General features: G+C 39.1%; 1 protein-coding gene across 5 annotated transcripts in view; it reads right to left on the bottom strand.

Moving 5' to 3' along the window:
• Positions 1 to 16,811, bottom strand: part of oxr1a (oxidation resistance 1a) — a 152,478-nt gene that overhangs the window by 94,540 nt on the left and 41,127 nt on the right. For all 5 annotated transcript variants that reach the window (XM_088306088.1, XM_088306092.1, XM_088306087.1 and 2 more), the window contains one exon: positions 4,334 to 4,530. In XM_088306088.1, coding sequence (XP_088162214.1) covers positions 4,334 to 4,530 — 197 coding nt within the window. The remainder of the gene's footprint in view (positions 1 to 4,333; positions 4,531 to 16,811) is intronic.

The following is a 16,811-nucleotide window of genomic DNA, read 5'->3' on the forward strand; positions in this document are numbered from 1 at the left end:
ATTAAAATACTCGCACAATGGCAGCTAGTGGCATTATGTCTATTACACCTCTGGCACTATGTTGAAAGCTGGCAAATTTCTGGGTCGAGTTCATCCCCGCCCCCATCGAACCCTTACACAGGACACCGAGTCAGGAAAAATAGAGTTAGATCGAGTGTGACAAGAGGAGATAGTCATTGCACTGAGGCATCAAACCTACTGTTTGTGCCCTGCATATTTTTGCATGTGAGATTGTTGCCGATTTAGCAAATCAAGATGTTAATCAGCTCAAATCATGACAGGATCAAATGAGACTCCTTAAGATTACAGACAAAGTTAGTGCTTCAATGTTGAACAATTCTTGTTTCCATTGGATCAGACATGGATCCACTTGATAATTAGTAAAGACTAAGAAAACGGTTTCGATAGTGAGCAGGGGCAAAAGATGTCAGGCTCAGTGAGATGGTCACGCTGACTGCAGTTTGCTGTTCAAATAGCGATTGAGTTCAAGGATGAATATAAAGATGTGAATGTCAGCTGAGCACTGGAACATAAAGGCTGTCACAAGCTAAGAATCAGGGGCAAAGCTGCAACATATCCTCTTGGGAGGCAACACTGCAGGCGTCAGGGAGATTCCAGGAAATCTCGGCTTCTTCTTTTCTATTGTATGCCCCTTTTTTTCTGGGAAAATCGATTCGGGGAAATTATTTTCCCCAAGTCAAGTCGTAGAACGACACCTTAGATTTGCAGCAATCAATTGGGATAGAATCATTTATTTATGAAAATCAGAATTGTAACCACCTGACACTCATGACAGGTTTGACTACACATTATTAATCTACCATAAAGTTAATTTAGTAGAATAAGCCTGAAATTAGAGCTCGTCTAGTTTGGGGTGAGTCTGCAAGAAAAGGCCGCAGAGCTCGTCTCAGATTTTAAAATATAGATGAGAGGCAGTCAGTAATCAATTGTTCATTATATGACACACAATTACAGGTACTTACATTTCTGTCGGCAGTGCACACAAGCCTGCCCTTGAACTCAGAGAGTTTTATCTAGGCCAACATTAGCCATAGCAAATGATTAACTGTTATGACTCATGCTTTAGAAAAGATTGTACAATTTGTGCCTATGCAGTTAAATGCCGTAGAGAGGAGGAGAAATGACCACATTTCATTTAATGGCTGAATTACTATGCTGTTACTACCTTGATCTTTTTTTTAAATTCCAAACAGCTTGCATATGCCATTGAACACATAATGGATGATCAGAGAAGATAAAAATGTCAACAGCGGGCCCATTACCTCATCTTTATCCTGCAGTTTCCTTTCACTGATTATTGTCGACTGGACTGATAGGTATGAAGGTAGATCAATCCGCTATTACAACAGAGCCTTGCCGAGGCAGCAGAGTCGATACATGATGACGCTGTATAAAGTGAGCTTTTCGAAGTGAGACATCAGCAGAATGGCACATCTTCACCTGCTTGAGGCACTCTCTCTCGCTCTCTACTTACCGATGAAACTCTTGACCTATGACCCCACGGGCCTCTGGAAATCCTAACCTTGAAATTACAAGAGGCGTATTTACATGACTCACTGTCTGATGAAGGACATGGAACACAATCTAAATTTATGACATTAGATCTAGTCACGGGAATAAGCTTCAGTAAAGGACAACTTTTTAAGCTTGAATGAATATACAGGGCTGCTCCATGATAAAAGAAATATTAATCTCGATTATTTTAATCATAATTAAAATCATGAATATTCAAATGATTATTTTTCATTTTTTGTTACACTTAAAAAAAAATCAATATTAATTAAAATCTAATTATTATAAACACTATGATTTTGCTAGTTCCTTTTGGACCAAACAGCATTTGTAAAAATAGTTATTCTAAATATAAGTAAAAAGGAGCAAATGTAAGAATTGAGTATGTTTCCTTGTATAAAGCAATATAGTATTGGAGTATTGGAGTATAGTATTGGAGTTTATGTGCTATACACTTGTAAATTGCCAGAGAACTGAACTAAAGCATACACACTATGGTAGGCATCACCGCGCTCCGGATCCGGACCAACAGATGGTTCGGACCGGACCCATGACCAATCTATGATGATTTTTTTTCAGGGCGCATTCGCAAACGTTGACGCTGCAATTCTAGTTAATACGGAAAAGGCGTCACTGATTTGAGCCAATCGAATCGTTTGTTTACGATCCACTGCCAATTGCGCAGCAGACCGGAGGATAGTGCTGCTGACAGTATGCCTTGCTAAAAAGTTAGCGAGGTCGATGCGTGTTGTTTGAAATGAATGGACGGAGAAATTTAGTTTCGTTCTGGCTGCAGCCGATTCAAAACCAGTGTGCATCATATGCTCCGAAACCGTCGCAACATTGAGAAGCGCCACTACGAAACAAAGCACCGTCCTTTTGTGCAAAGTTATCTGCTGAAGTTTGAGGTGAGCGCACGCGAAAACATCAAACTTCGACTGCAGTACAACAGATTTTTACATTTTCGTTGACAGCCCAGCGGGATGCAAACGAATGTTCACTAAAAGTATCATGGATTTTGGGGAAACATAAAAAAACTTTCAGTGATGGGGAAGTTGTGAAGGAGTGCTTAAATGCGGTTGCACAAACATTATTTAAAGGGAAACAAAAAACCCAGATGTGTGAAATAATCTACCAAATCCTAATGGCCCTGACTTCGTTCCAACGCAGATTTAAGTCACTGGCAGGGCAGTCACAAACTCATTTTTCTCATTAAGAGAAGTTAAAAAAATATTCAAAAGAAAAGTTGGTGTCAAAGCTCATTTTGAATGAGTTTTTCATGAGGACAGCCATTTTTATTGATTGTGTACTGAACATGTTGACCTGTTTTACTTGAATAATAAGGCTTTCCGTTTTTTTAGGCTGATAACTCTTTGATTTAAGACAAAAAGGTAAAAGATGTTAACTCAATGCTTAGGACTTGATATATTTCTGCAGGAGATATTTTACAGTTTTTTTCTGGAAGTGGCAAACTTAAGTTCCTGGAGCCAAATTTTCTTGAATGTGAAATAAACGCCTGATATTTGTTTGACTGGCGAAGGTATTTAATGGGAACATTGCTAAATATTTAGTATACAAGTGTGCTCTGTTAAAAATGACTAAATATTGAAACCATATAAAAATGTGAACGTAGGCTAGACATTAAGGGAAGTTGGACTTTGGTCCGGACCTTTTAATTGGAAGAAATTTTAGTCGTGGACCTCTGTGACTTTTAATTGAATACCTCTGCACTATGGTATTAGACATTGAATAATGATATATATATATATATATATATATATATATATATATATATATATATATATATATATATATATATATATATATATATATATATATATATGGATAGATAGATAGAGATATTTATAGATGGGTCTCCACAGTGCCTTGTGAACAGCTCCCTCTTTTGGGACCAAATTATTATCTGTAAATGCAGACATGCTGCTTCTCTGCTCTCAGACATGTTGTGGCTTGTCTGTTTGTTGGATCTACACACAAAAATGCATGCTCCTATATAAGTATATGCCACTCACAATACTGCAGTGGTCCATTTTTGCAAAATTTGTATAAAAAAAAAAGAATCTGTTGTCATATTGGACAATGTGATATGCCGCAGCTCTGCCACTTATACATTATGCAGGCAAACATTTAGCCATGGTATTTGTTTGTGTGAAGTAAGCAATACGCTAAATATAAAATGAGATATAATGTAAGAAATGTATTGAATCTATGACTCTAAAATCTATAAAGATCAAAAGGTCATGATCGTTGGGGAGGAGTGGCAATTTGAAGATTGCTGGTAGCCCGTTGATCTTTCAAATATTTGGTTCATTGGCACATTTATAGAAATGATCAAAGACTCAAATGTTAAATCTTGAACTGTAAAAATCTCATATGGCATTCCCCCCCCCACATCTAGTGTGGTTTGAATTAGCTCGTTTCATTCTGAAACAATGCTCCCATTTCATTTACAGAGCTGACAACATACCAGGATGACCAGGCTGCTTGCATGGTGACATACAATAAAAGCCTGACGACAGCCTTCTGGGAACTGCAATTTATTTTCCATATGGAGCCATGCTGTCATGGTAATGTGTCATGTGTGATGTGGAGAATAGGCGTATATACAGACGGGCCATTATGATGACTGCCACAATGACTGGCGGTTGAATACAAGAGGTGTATCAAATATTTTACATATACGAAGATAATAATGCTCAGAGTTGTATTTAAATAAAAACATTTGGAAGGTTTTGGTTTCACGGCCTCCATCATATTGGTGACAAAACAAATTGCCTACCAATGGTGTAGCCTCTCTTCAGTTCGCCACATCGTGGGCTGCGGCGCTGGGAATTTGTGGTGTTGTTTTCTTGCACCGCGAGGACGGTGGTTGTCTTGGCAACTGGTGATGCAGCTTTGTTGAGGGGCGAGGCTGGCACCAGAGTCGGGGAGAAACCTTGGCTGGCAATGTCCACCGACTGAGACTTCTTTTTCAGTCTGTAGTGAGAAGAAAAGCACGGTGAACCAACAATGTTTACATGGATATGATGTCTGAGACAATTTAGTTAAAATACAGCAAATTGTGAAATCACCTTTGCGCACAGAAATTAGATCATGTATTATATTTTTTTTTCTTTTTAGTGGCACAGAAATCTGGAGAAAGAATCAATAAGCTAATCGTGCACTTGTTGAGGTGGAATTTATTAGCCACATTGCTTGTACAACACAGAATCTCAGCGGGAACACAGCAGGACATCACAAAGACAACAAAGTTTCAGAGTCTAAAACAAATAAACAATGAACAGCACCACCTAAAACTGGAGTCATACTATTCTCTCGTTTGAATAAGCAATACTCTATAAAATTGGATAAAATGCAATGGAATGAATTTACAACTGTAAAAAAAAAACAGTAATGCTTGAAAAACTCTAATCTTCATCGAGGCACAGTGGGCATTTATAAGATTGCGGCTGTCCCTCCCCAGTTCCTCCAAATGTTTGGTTAACTTATTCAAGGTTCAAAACTCAATGGGCCTATAAGTGTCCGTGTGCTTGGAATAAAAATGGGTATAACTTTTTAAACATTTTCATATTTTCAGAGTCCAGCATGTTTGAGGGCCATGCTGCACCTCTCTGGGCGTTAAGGCACAGTCGCCTCGCTCCCGACTCATCCAACTATTTGGTAACAGAAAGAAGTCTGCGCTCGGCATGAAACGTGTTTGTGAATTTAACAGACATGCTACACCTCACTGGGCTTTCCAGCCTGGTCTCAAAGTATAAAATGGAAAAGACAGATTGGACAAGCTCCTTGTTCAAAATCCCCAAATTGGAGACCATCTTTCTGCTATTGTCTGTTATTGCTCAATAGTTTCACACGTCGGTAGATATGGGGCACCTTTTAATAGCTTCAACACGGGTTTAGACCGGGCTACAGATTTCACTGTTCATCACAAAAGGACGTTTGGAAGTCAATGATGACTGCACTCGTGAATGAGAGAGGGAAAACCAAGTCTAATGAGTTCAATCATCATAAGGGTTCTTTGATCCGTGCTTTGTTTGGTCGCTCACCTAGGACCTGTTTGCCATAGGTGACCCCTCCAGGGGCATAAAGATCCAGACAACTTAGCTCCTTCTGTCACGGGGACAGAAAAAAACATCCAACACGATAAGTTGATAGATCAAGGAGTGGTTGTTGGACTATAATGTGTTTTTTTTTTTTCTCGGACAAGTACAATGACACATTCAAGACCAATTGGAAGTTATTCGTTAATGTCAACAAGTACGGCGAATCAGGATTTCGGACACAAGTCCGAGCTCTAGCAGACTGCTTTAGTGACTATTTTGACGGAGATATGTTTGTTTAGATGCAGCATAACGAGGATGGGGAAGGAGTGAAAAGTAGAGACCTGCAGCTGTTGTTTTTGCCTGTAGAGGAAAAGAGAGAGGGGTAGTGCCAAGCTGTGTGAAGTCTATCTCCACTCTCTTAGGAGTTGGTACTAATTACTGTCTCATAAGTAGAGCGGAAGCCCTTATTCTATAGCTTGTCTTCTCTGTTCATTGAGCTACAAGGCTAACTGGTATCAAAACTGTGTGTGTGTGTGTGGGGGGGGGGGTGCGTGCGTGTGTGTGTACATGCTTCAGTGACAAAATTTGAAGGCGGGAAAGAATTAACTTGGTGACTTGTCATTCGGGTAAATGTAAAGAGAAGAAGTAAAATTCATTCCAGAAAAGGAAAGATATACCAAATTCCTACTTCAAAAGTATGGTAATGCAATCGCACGTTGCTACTTGACACCTCTGGTCACAAGTACAAGGTGTAGGGTTTCCTATATAGTTGTGTTAAAGTTGTTTTTATTATTATCATTATTATTATTATTTTGAGAGAATTGTTTGGTAGCTTGCAAATTAGTTCATGGACCGTTCAGAAGCCTTCAGCTTTGCTATCATAATAGCTAAATCACTGCTGACTGTACCTCCTCAATGGATTCTGATTGGTCCGGACATCTTCAAAGGATAGAATCGTCAACACTCAGTTAAAGCTTGGTCAGATGGATTTTGCTGATTATACTGTTAACCGCTGCCTCAGAAAATTAAGTGTTCACATAACCCTCGCTTATGGAACCGTTCCAAACTAGTGGATTGAGACTGTAAGCTACAGTCCATCAAATTCAACAAAAACAACTGACAGTATGACAAGGTCATTAAAGAATCCCGTGCGTAGACTATTGGGGCCAAAATCATTGTTGCATAAATAGTAATCTAATATTCCTGGCAGCTATCTACCTTTCCCAAATAGAAACATCATGGTGAACTGAATTGTTTCTGACCTTAGAATTCTGATGGACAACCTTTAAGCAGTAACACATTTCCAACCAGAGAAATTTCTACTCCAATGTCAATTTTTTTTCTTTTCAAAATTCATCCCACAAGATCACTACCACCAGGCAGCCAGCAGACGTGAGAACTAGAGTAGGGCACATGACACTAAATGTTTCATTTGTGGATCTCTTTTGTGGGGAAAAAGGGAACCAGAAACACTCTCTCGGGTATCATGGCTTTATGAAGCATGTCATGACGGACAGATTTTGCTCTCTGTTGTCATGCTCCGATCTGCATGTAACTGACATGGAACGAAATGCAAACCTAATCCTGAAATAGGAACAATATTCTAAAATGCAAAGGCAATGCAAATAATCCTGGGAACCGCCTTCACACAGAAAAACAACATCAAGGGTGCTTCTTTGATTGGCTGTCACCGTTTATTGAGGCAAATGATTAGAGAGCAGTTAGCTTCCCCCCACACAAGTGAACATTTTTGGTCATAAATATTCAACGTGTTTAATATTTAAGATTGTCGGCCCTGACCTGTTTCAGACCCTATTATCCGGACAAATCCTTTCTTTTTCATACCTTAGGCTTAGTCAGAAGTGTTACCTTATGGACAATCTTTTGATGTTCTAGGGTAGGAAGGGACCAAATCACGACAAAGGAAAACATGCCTGACTGTCTTTGTATGTGCGGGTCCTTAGCTTCCACCTCTCAAAGCAAAACGTCCATTTTGCACTGAGTGAGAAGTTATACACTTGACTGTAAACTGTAAATGCGGTTGAAAACCTTGTACCATTGTTCATCACCAAAACCTAAAAAGACCCCACTGAGAAAATGAGTGCAAATTAAAGAAGCATTTCCCTTTTACACCAGTGAGAAATTGGGACGCTATTGATTTAGCGCAAGGGTGTTTATGAGTTTTTTTCCGCATTTGGCAAATTAAATAAGCTTCGTCACGATCTCTGATTGCACCAATCTCTCCTGCAAGCAATGAGAGATGCACATCAACATAGACACCAAGTCTGGCTGATTGCTATCAACAGATAATAAAGAAGCCAAAATGCTGGAAAACAGGCACAGACATTTTGTTTTCGACTCTGCTTTTGTGATCTGACCTAGCCCAGGAGGCTGTGGCGCAGCTCTGCCAAACTGGCATCGTTCAGATTATCAGACTCCACAGGGATCCACGTGGTTTGGCAAAGGATGCATAAACAAAAGGAAATTTCAGGCTAAGTCCAAGCACACTTATCACACTGCTACTAAGACGGATTAGGCTTAGAAAAAAAGAGGCTGCCTTCGCAATGGCGTCTTTTCATCCTCTTTGCGTTGCTTCCCATACCTTGCAGTGGCAGTCACATAATTTTAAAGCGGGAGGGGTCTTTCTCAGATAGGGTACTGAGCTATATAAAGCCTGATGGTGACAGAATGATGTAATTGCCAGTGTTTGCAGCACAATGACCATTAGACAGTAACAAAAATGTAAAGGGAAACTCAACTCAAACATGTCTTTTCGGTGATTTGTCCAATGCGGCCCCAATAGTCTACGCACGGGATTCTGATAGATATTGCATTTTGTCGAATATGAATTAATCAGCAGGACCTACCCGTTTTCATACATCTCAGGCGATGGCAATTTTGCCTCTTGCTGTTGGCTGAAAATTACATCACAGGTGCTCAGAGCTGAGGAAACGACCAATGATGGGAGAAGAAAAAAATAATTGACTTCCCCTTTAAGCATCACCACAGTTTGAATGATGCAACTCTGAAGATGTAACTCTTTGGTGACTTTTAAAACATCGAACTCATCAAACGAGTCTTCCAGGGCAGCCAATTGCTCTGGCATCCTTTAATTTTGTATTTTTGGCTTATAGTTTTAAACTATGACTAATAGACATCCACTTTTCCTCCCAAAAATGTTACATTTTCTTTTTAGTGCAGACAACCGAGCCATAAGAAACCATTTTTTTGGTTTTGTTTTACACACATCCAATGCATCCCCAAAAACTAATAATGAATAGCTTACCATCTATCTAGTCACAACTTTAATAAATTCCAAAACTGGTGCAAGTTAGTAGCTTGGATAACGCGCAGCAGGTGAGTCTCGTTCTTGGTGTTCAAGGGCACGGGCATTAACCTAAACCATTTATGCTCTGCACTAAGAAATTCAGTAACTTATTAGCAGGCTAAAATTATAGTCTTCAACATAAATGTGACTGCATATGGCAGAACTGCTATTCTTGGCACACTTCTAGTACTTTTGCATAACACATTTAGCTGAATGATGTCAATATCAGCCAGAGTAATAGCAGTAAAAGTGGCTATTTAATTGGGTCTTCGGTTCAATACACAAGGTCACCTATTACAATGATACTCTACTCAACTGTTAAAGTGTACCCACACATTATGCTGCTATAATTGTATGTGTGGAGTACTTCATTATAAGAACACGTGGGTATAATCTCTGCTAATAATCTTATCAACATCCATCTATGCAACATGTATCAAACCGGTTATTTGAAATGGATTGAAGGGATTTAAATGGGTGCTGCCAGCGATGGAGGCAATTATTACAAAACCATTGGAATACTGTGACTAGTTTAAGCTTAATAGGAATGTGCAAGTCATGGTTGATGCAGTCAGACTAAAGCTCCGTTCCTGCTTCTGACACCCAGAGAACGAGGGCAACAACAACCTGTGGCCATACATGTTAATGAGGCCTTCTATTGCATCCGGGAGCATCATGAAATACGGCTGAACCTCGACACTCTCTGCTCTGCTGTCGGACACCTCCGCATAATGATGTATAGAGCACCACGCCACATTACACTCATCTGCCCTTGCTAAATGCCACAGCAGCAATTCTCTGTTGAGGGGTGATTGGGCACTTTTGACCAATGAGGCTTTTAACCTTCATGTCAATGTAACAGGAGCTAAAGGCTGGCGACAACACTGAATGAAAGGAATCACAAGATTCAAAAACGATAAACGTGGTAAGAGGTAAGTCGGCTCCAACCATGGATTCATTTGTCCGCCAATCCCCAAAAAACAGAACAGTATGAAATCAGCGATATCTTTTATTCAATAATTGTCATGCAGTGGTGCCTTGAGATAAGAGACACTGTTTTCTTTTTTACTAGGACAGACGAGCAGATATACAAGCGTTGTATGGTGGTGGCAGTGACTCAACTCACTTTAAAATAAGCATCAGTTTGGCAAACATTGAAAAAGACTACAGGATGTTTATTGCCACTCCCGTTTTAAGTTCACAAGCAAACTCAACGTAAAACGTGGAGAAATTCACCTTGTGTGCTTAAACCAGCCACGTAGCTTAATTTTTAATTCCATTACCTTAATGTTAATGCTCGGGTCAGAATGTGAGCTGAGTCTTTCCATAAACAGTCGATGTAGTTCGCACAGCTTGGTGCAGTTTCGTACCGCGCGAGCTTAAAACGAACATTTTGCTCATTCACCCATTTTTTCATGGTAGGCTGAAGTGAACCGTGTGGCCGACTGATAATCTGTGTCGAGAACGTACTTCCATGTCAGGCAGCAGTGTCTGTAAACAGACAAACCCACAGCCAAATAAAGTTAAAGAAAAAAAAGGCAAAAACACACTGCGTGGTAAAATAAAAACAACGCGGGACAATATCATTGCGGTCTGCGGGACAGGGAGGTATACAGTACAACACAGCCACCTTTCAATAACGACCGGGATCTGGACAAAAAAAAGCAGGCTTGGAGCAATTCAAGAGAGGAAATTGCCATAAAGGGTAATTGTATTAACTTTTTCCACAGCTGTCAAACTGTCAACCAAAATAGCAGTTAGCTAGCAAAGTAACAACTCAAGCGCCGGTCTCCAGATTGACTAGTGATGTTCAAACTTTTCTTTTCTTCTGTTGGAGAGGAAGAAGGAGCCATGACATTTTTATTTGAATGAATAGTTTAAAAAGCATCTGCAAATGAAATACAGCACTTAAGCTTAAATTAGTCTTGTGTGGAAAAGAGCAAAGCAATCAAGCAATATTAAGCAAAATTATATTTTGTATCTTACTTGAAATTGCTGGGAATGGTTGAGTGCTCAAGGTGCGTTTCTGCCATCAGCCTCGAGTCCTTAAGGCTCACATATATACTTGGTCTTTTTTTTTTCCTCTGAGCTAAATCAGAGACGCATTTGCCGGTTTGTGGTATGGGAGGGATAAGGAGATGGAAAGTTTCAAGTGTGTGAAGGAAAGAATGAAAGAGATTTCTGTTTTACTGTCGCACTGTTATACGGTTGTGAGAGGTGCCACTTAGAGAGCAGAACTGGCATTCTGCAGTTCACAACAACAGACACCTGTCAGTGATTGTCACACTGTATACGGGTTGATAATGTTCACATTAAGATTAATGCAAGTAAAATGTTTTGAGGTGCGCCCATTTTTTTACTACCTTTTGATTTGGGCTATATAGTATTCGACGTTGGAAGTTGCAGTGGTACGTTCGCGAGACTTCCGAGGAGGTTGTGTGGGTTCACTTCTCACTCAGTGACAGTGTAAATGTGAGACTAACTGGTTGTCTCAATTTGAGCCCAGCAACAAATTGGTGACTAATCCTGGACAGAGTCCACCTTTTGCATGAGGACAGCTGGGATGATTAGGCGGTACAGAAAATTGATTGTCTTTCAAATTGTATATTGGCAAGGTTAGTTCAATAATGAATTGCTCTTGTGTTTGCAAAACATAAGAAAATCTAAAGAAACATTGTAGATATTGCAATTTCATCTTAAAAGCAGCTTCTTTACATAAAATGGAAAAAAAATACAGATTTTGAATAAAACAAATTATGGGTGGGTGGGTGCGTCAATGAAATTCGGTCATTTGCCAGCGACGGACCCAGTCGTCTGTCATCAACAGTCATTATTTCAGACCAGCCCAACTCATCAATATGTCAGTCCGTCACTGGGTCATTGTTATTTTAAACACACTTCCTTCATCACTAAATTACATTTTGTCACTGCTATCTTAAGATAGTCAGTAGTCATCCCCCATAATACTTTTTTCTTTCTAAGGTTTGAGGCAGTCAATGTCATGTCTAACTTTTAATTTACAATTCTATTTTTTTAATTATTTTCAGGTGATGTAGTGATGATGTTTTACTTTTCTTTTAAAGCATCAGCATTGATGCTTTCATCTTAAATTACAGGTGAGTAACGGTTTGGGGGAAAATAAATTGTAGTTTGTACATGCAAATCATGCCAGTTTAATTCAAAAACAGCATTTGCAGCAAAACAATGCCAGATGAACACAAGAGGAAACACGTCTCACCCGTCAACCAGTCCTTGAGATGAATAATGTCTTACTATTTTTCTATCATTGAGCGGTATCTGCCAACAAGACTGCCAAACTGCTCTATTAAAAATAGGTCTATAAATCAAGGCCACCAAGGGAAAAGGCTGCTATTCATTTTCTAAAGCGTATCGATGCAACATTAAAATTTCCATTGGCCCGAGCTTTTCACATGACTCGCAGAGGAATTATGTTTTGTAACAAAAGGCATGGAGCTGGTCGAGATGGTGGGGGAACCTCATTATGTGTCTGGCTTTGGCACGTTTCCTCCTCTCTCACTTTCTGGGTGTTTGTGGATCACTCAGGTAACGGAATACAGACATGCACAAGGAAGGGGAGAAAAAAAAACAGGAAAATGTTGTCTTTATGTTCTCATGTTGGTAAGAAACACCCTGTCAGAGTCAGCTGCTCAATCACACACAGCCTCCAGCGGTTGATTCACTGAGTACCCATGGGGAGCGTGGAACTCTTACTGCAGTCTGCTACTGTCCTATTTCACTTTTTCGCACTGCTCCTCGTTGCCAGCCTTAATCTTTCTCTTGCCTTATCATTGGCCGTGTGCCGGTGACAGCCCGTGAGACGATTGGTCAGCATTCGTAGTGACAGTGTGGCTTGTGGTAGTGCAGGAATCAGGGATGCATTGTTTCATTTCAGTTTTCAGCAGCCTGTCCATTACGTCATGCGACTTCATTATGGCTCAGAGAGAAAGAAGGGCAGTAAAGCTGGAAAGTTATGCTTCACACTTTGTCATATCACATTCATTTTTTAAAATAACAACATGCTTGGGATTAAAAAAAAAAGAAAACACTGACATAACTGGTATGCTGCCATTTAATTGGAATCACGAGAAGATTGAACATTGTGTGGATAGAGTGAATCAAATGAATTGGCCATGCATTAATTAAATCGTATTGAAAATGCTGCAGTGTGCAGTAAGATGACTAGAAAAAAGATCAAAAGAGAACCAAATAAACTTTAACAAATATGTGACTTACGTCACTTAAGTTGTAAGTTTTTTTGTTTTTTTTTGCTTTTGGCTGAAGTCTTGATGTTTTAAACAACTGTAGGAAAGACATCATCGTAATTGTTTGAATCTAACCATTTCAATACTGCAAATCAGCACAACAGTAAAGAAACTAAAGTCGCATTTCTGCAAAGTCCATAGGTTAAAGTCGTTCACAAGATTACAGTTTGAAAGTAAAGACCCATAAAGCATGTGCTTCCATTGCAGAGTGCGTAGGGAGGATGAATATGGCCACATCAATTACAGGAAATTTTAGCTGCATGGACAGATGAGTGGAGCTCCAGTAAGCAACCACTTTGTAACTATTATAGTTCCACTCTTCTGTGAAGACGTTCTGCAAGATTTAAAAGTGTGTCTGTGGTAGTTTTTGTCATTCATTCTGAAAAGCATTTGCGAGGTCACTGATGCAGGAGAAGATGGCCTTTCACAGTATTCATTTGTCCCCAAAGGGAGATTAATGGGATTGAGGGCAGGTAAAAACTTCCACTCAAATTGTATCCAAGCATGTCTTTATAGAATGAAAAAAAAAAAGAGCACAGTGATGCTGGGGTATTATATCTTCCTACACTGAATAATTAAACTCCCTGCTAAAACAAGTTTGCTTTATGATCCAACATTAGTATTATTTGCATTATTATATTATTTACAGGTGAATTATATTGTACATGTGTTATCAAAATCAATTTAGAAATTATGCACCATAATGTTTGAAGTATTGTCATTGATCAGATGGATGGACGGACGGACAGACAGACAGATAGATAGAACAACTTAATCCACAGAACCTTACTATTTTCACTTGTTACTGTGAGGAAAAAAAAAATGACACCATTGCTGGCTGGCTTGTTTCAACCTGGGAAATTTCAGAGCAATATGGCTGAGCGCTACAGTCAGCCTACACAGACACAAACGAGCGGAGTTCTGCATTAGCACCTTTTGTGAGTATGATGTATTTAAGTGTGTATTAAGTTTTTCTATTGATAAATTGATTGTGAAGTGCTATATTGTCGCGTAGGCTCGGAGCTGTTGTATTGGAGGTGAATGTAACTTTCTTTAATGTTATGCATATTCACATTGTGTTTTTTTTTGTACATTACTTTGTGACATGATGGTGTTATTGAGTGGTGGACTTGGTTCCTGAAATCCCTGTGGAAAGCTCAGGTCCGAAACTGCCATTGATGTGCATGAATGTTCATTGAAAACAAATGAACAGTAAACATCAGTTATTAAAAGGATGGCTGCATTTTCATAAAGTGATTTTAGGTATTGAACGATCACACGTTTCATCATTATTGAAGAATGAAAGATTAAATGATGACTACTTAAAATGATCATACACACATTCAAACTGCCTCCCACAGAAGTGACATACATATTAGTGTGGTGGGAACAATGCTGATGTGTTCCGTCTGAATATTGAATGTTCATATTTTCTCAGCCAAAGTGCTCACTTGCACATCTGGCATTTGCAAAGAAAGCCGAGACAGGCCGGAGGCACCAACATCTGCCACCACTGGTGTCACTGGCACAAGCTGAACAGGTCACATATTTTCTATGCCTGTTTTAGGTCAACTGGACTCCATGTGTGGAGTCATGCGATTATTTGCAGGTTGTGTGATGAACGTGATAGTGCCGGCTTCTTGCAATAATGACAGAATGCTTCCCAACCTTCTTTTGTCTGTTCGATTTGAAAATTCCACTCCTCCTTTCTATTTCTATTCCTCAAACACGCACGTCTTTCTTCCTCCTGTCTGCAGTCAGTTGGCAGCCTGTTTGGCTCAGGCTGGTGACCCAATGCCCCTCTGCAGCAGACACATTTGGCAGGAGCTGGTATATTCTGTTACTTTCTGAAATACACTATCCATATTCGCTTAGTCTTGTGTGACACTATCATCTTGATGAGATAACTGACCAAAGATTTTGGTGTTTCCTTTTTGTGAAATGAAGGGGAAATTACACATAAATGTCCTAGAATAAATTTCTAGTTAACATGAGAGTATTCAAAATAAATGTTGGTTTTCATTTTCAAATTTTGAAATCCAAATTGTGGTAGGGAAGCGCTGAACATTTTAAAGTTGGAATGGTTTGAATCTGTCAGAAAGTGTGGAAATGAGAGGAAAAAACAAAAAACAGATATTAATTTTTATCTTAAATTTGGACATTTTAATTTTTGTTTAAAGTTGAATTTGTCTATTTGGAGGAGATTCCGTCACGAAGCCAGCACACACGCACACACACACACACACATTAAAGAAAGACCAATTGTCTGGTTATATCCTGAAATTTTCTTAAGATGGGGCATTTCAAAGTCAAGGTACTGTACCACTGTGTCCATTTTTTGCAAATGGAAGTGAATCACTAGAGGGTAGCGCTGAGCCGATTACGGTAGGTGCCATATAGTGGAAAAGCATCAATGTCAAACCTTAAGAGTGTATGTGTGTGTAGGTGTGTGTGTGTTTATGTGTGAACTGAGCTATCAGTAAGGTGAGACACGATGTAGCGGGACAGAGACAGATATATGTGATCACTTCCTCCCACAGGAGATGAACAAGACAAAAGTTGTTAAGATGTTAGAGAAAGAAGAGTTTCACAATGGAGAGTGACAGTTGAGATGGGCATTGAAAATGAAGACAAAGCCTTTCAGCACTTTCAGGGCAAGGTGTTCACCCATCAAAAAAGCTTGCACACATCCCAAGCAATTAGAAACTACAAAGGACAGAAGTGCACGTTATGGCGCTAATTCACTGGATGGAAATGCTGTATGATATGGGAAACAATTTGAGTGAATTATTGTGAAAGAAAATATAATCTAACTAAAGTTATCATTTTATTTTGGTAAATAATATATATTTCGAATTACAAAATCCTTTTAGTTTTGTTCATTTTGTTAGTTTTCTCGAACTCATACCCAATAGACCAAAATAACGATATAAGCAATAGAAAGCTACTTTGTGCTCCAAATGTAATTTTTATGATGGTACGATATAAATTGTTAGATTGCATAGCTCTACCAGATGGCATATGCACAAAAATGAGCTGACAAAAACACAATGAAAACTAAATTAAGCACTTAATCATTCTTCATCTGATGTCTACTTGTTTTACAGATGCGACTTTATGGTGCACAAAGACTATTTTAAACCATCACTTTACTGAAGTTTATGTCATCAAACCAATCTTCCTCTGAAAAAAAAAACGCATAAAAATATTCAAACAAATACATTAGAGGCTCATTAGTAATATTCTTTAGGTACGGAAGAAAACAGAACACAAGGCATTATATTTACTACTACCTTTGTTACACAACATTTGTTTAAAAAGAGCACACGCAAAAGCAGCCAAACGTTTGTACACCCAGTTTTCCAAACGTTTTACTTTGAACATATATCAGATCACAAAATTGATGTTTTGATGGTTTGAACATCTTAGAGGCCTCATTCAAACTGTAACGCATCAACTTTGGGTTGAAAATACCTTCAAATGCATTAGGACTATATTAATTTACTATGCACAAAAAAGACCACACTGGATTTACTGCACATGGGCACAAATATGATGTTTAAATGCTGAAGGGATCAATGGAATAGTAAATCAGTTGAAAAA

The sequence above is a fragment of the Idiotropiscis lumnitzeri genome, chromosome 10, assembly GCF_059441095.1.
Source record: "Idiotropiscis lumnitzeri isolate Australia: NSW breed Sydney's pygmy pipehorse chromosome 10, RoL_Ilum_1.0, whole genome shotgun sequence".
Lineage (NCBI taxonomy): Eukaryota > Metazoa > Chordata > Actinopteri > Syngnathiformes > Syngnathidae > Idiotropiscis > Idiotropiscis lumnitzeri.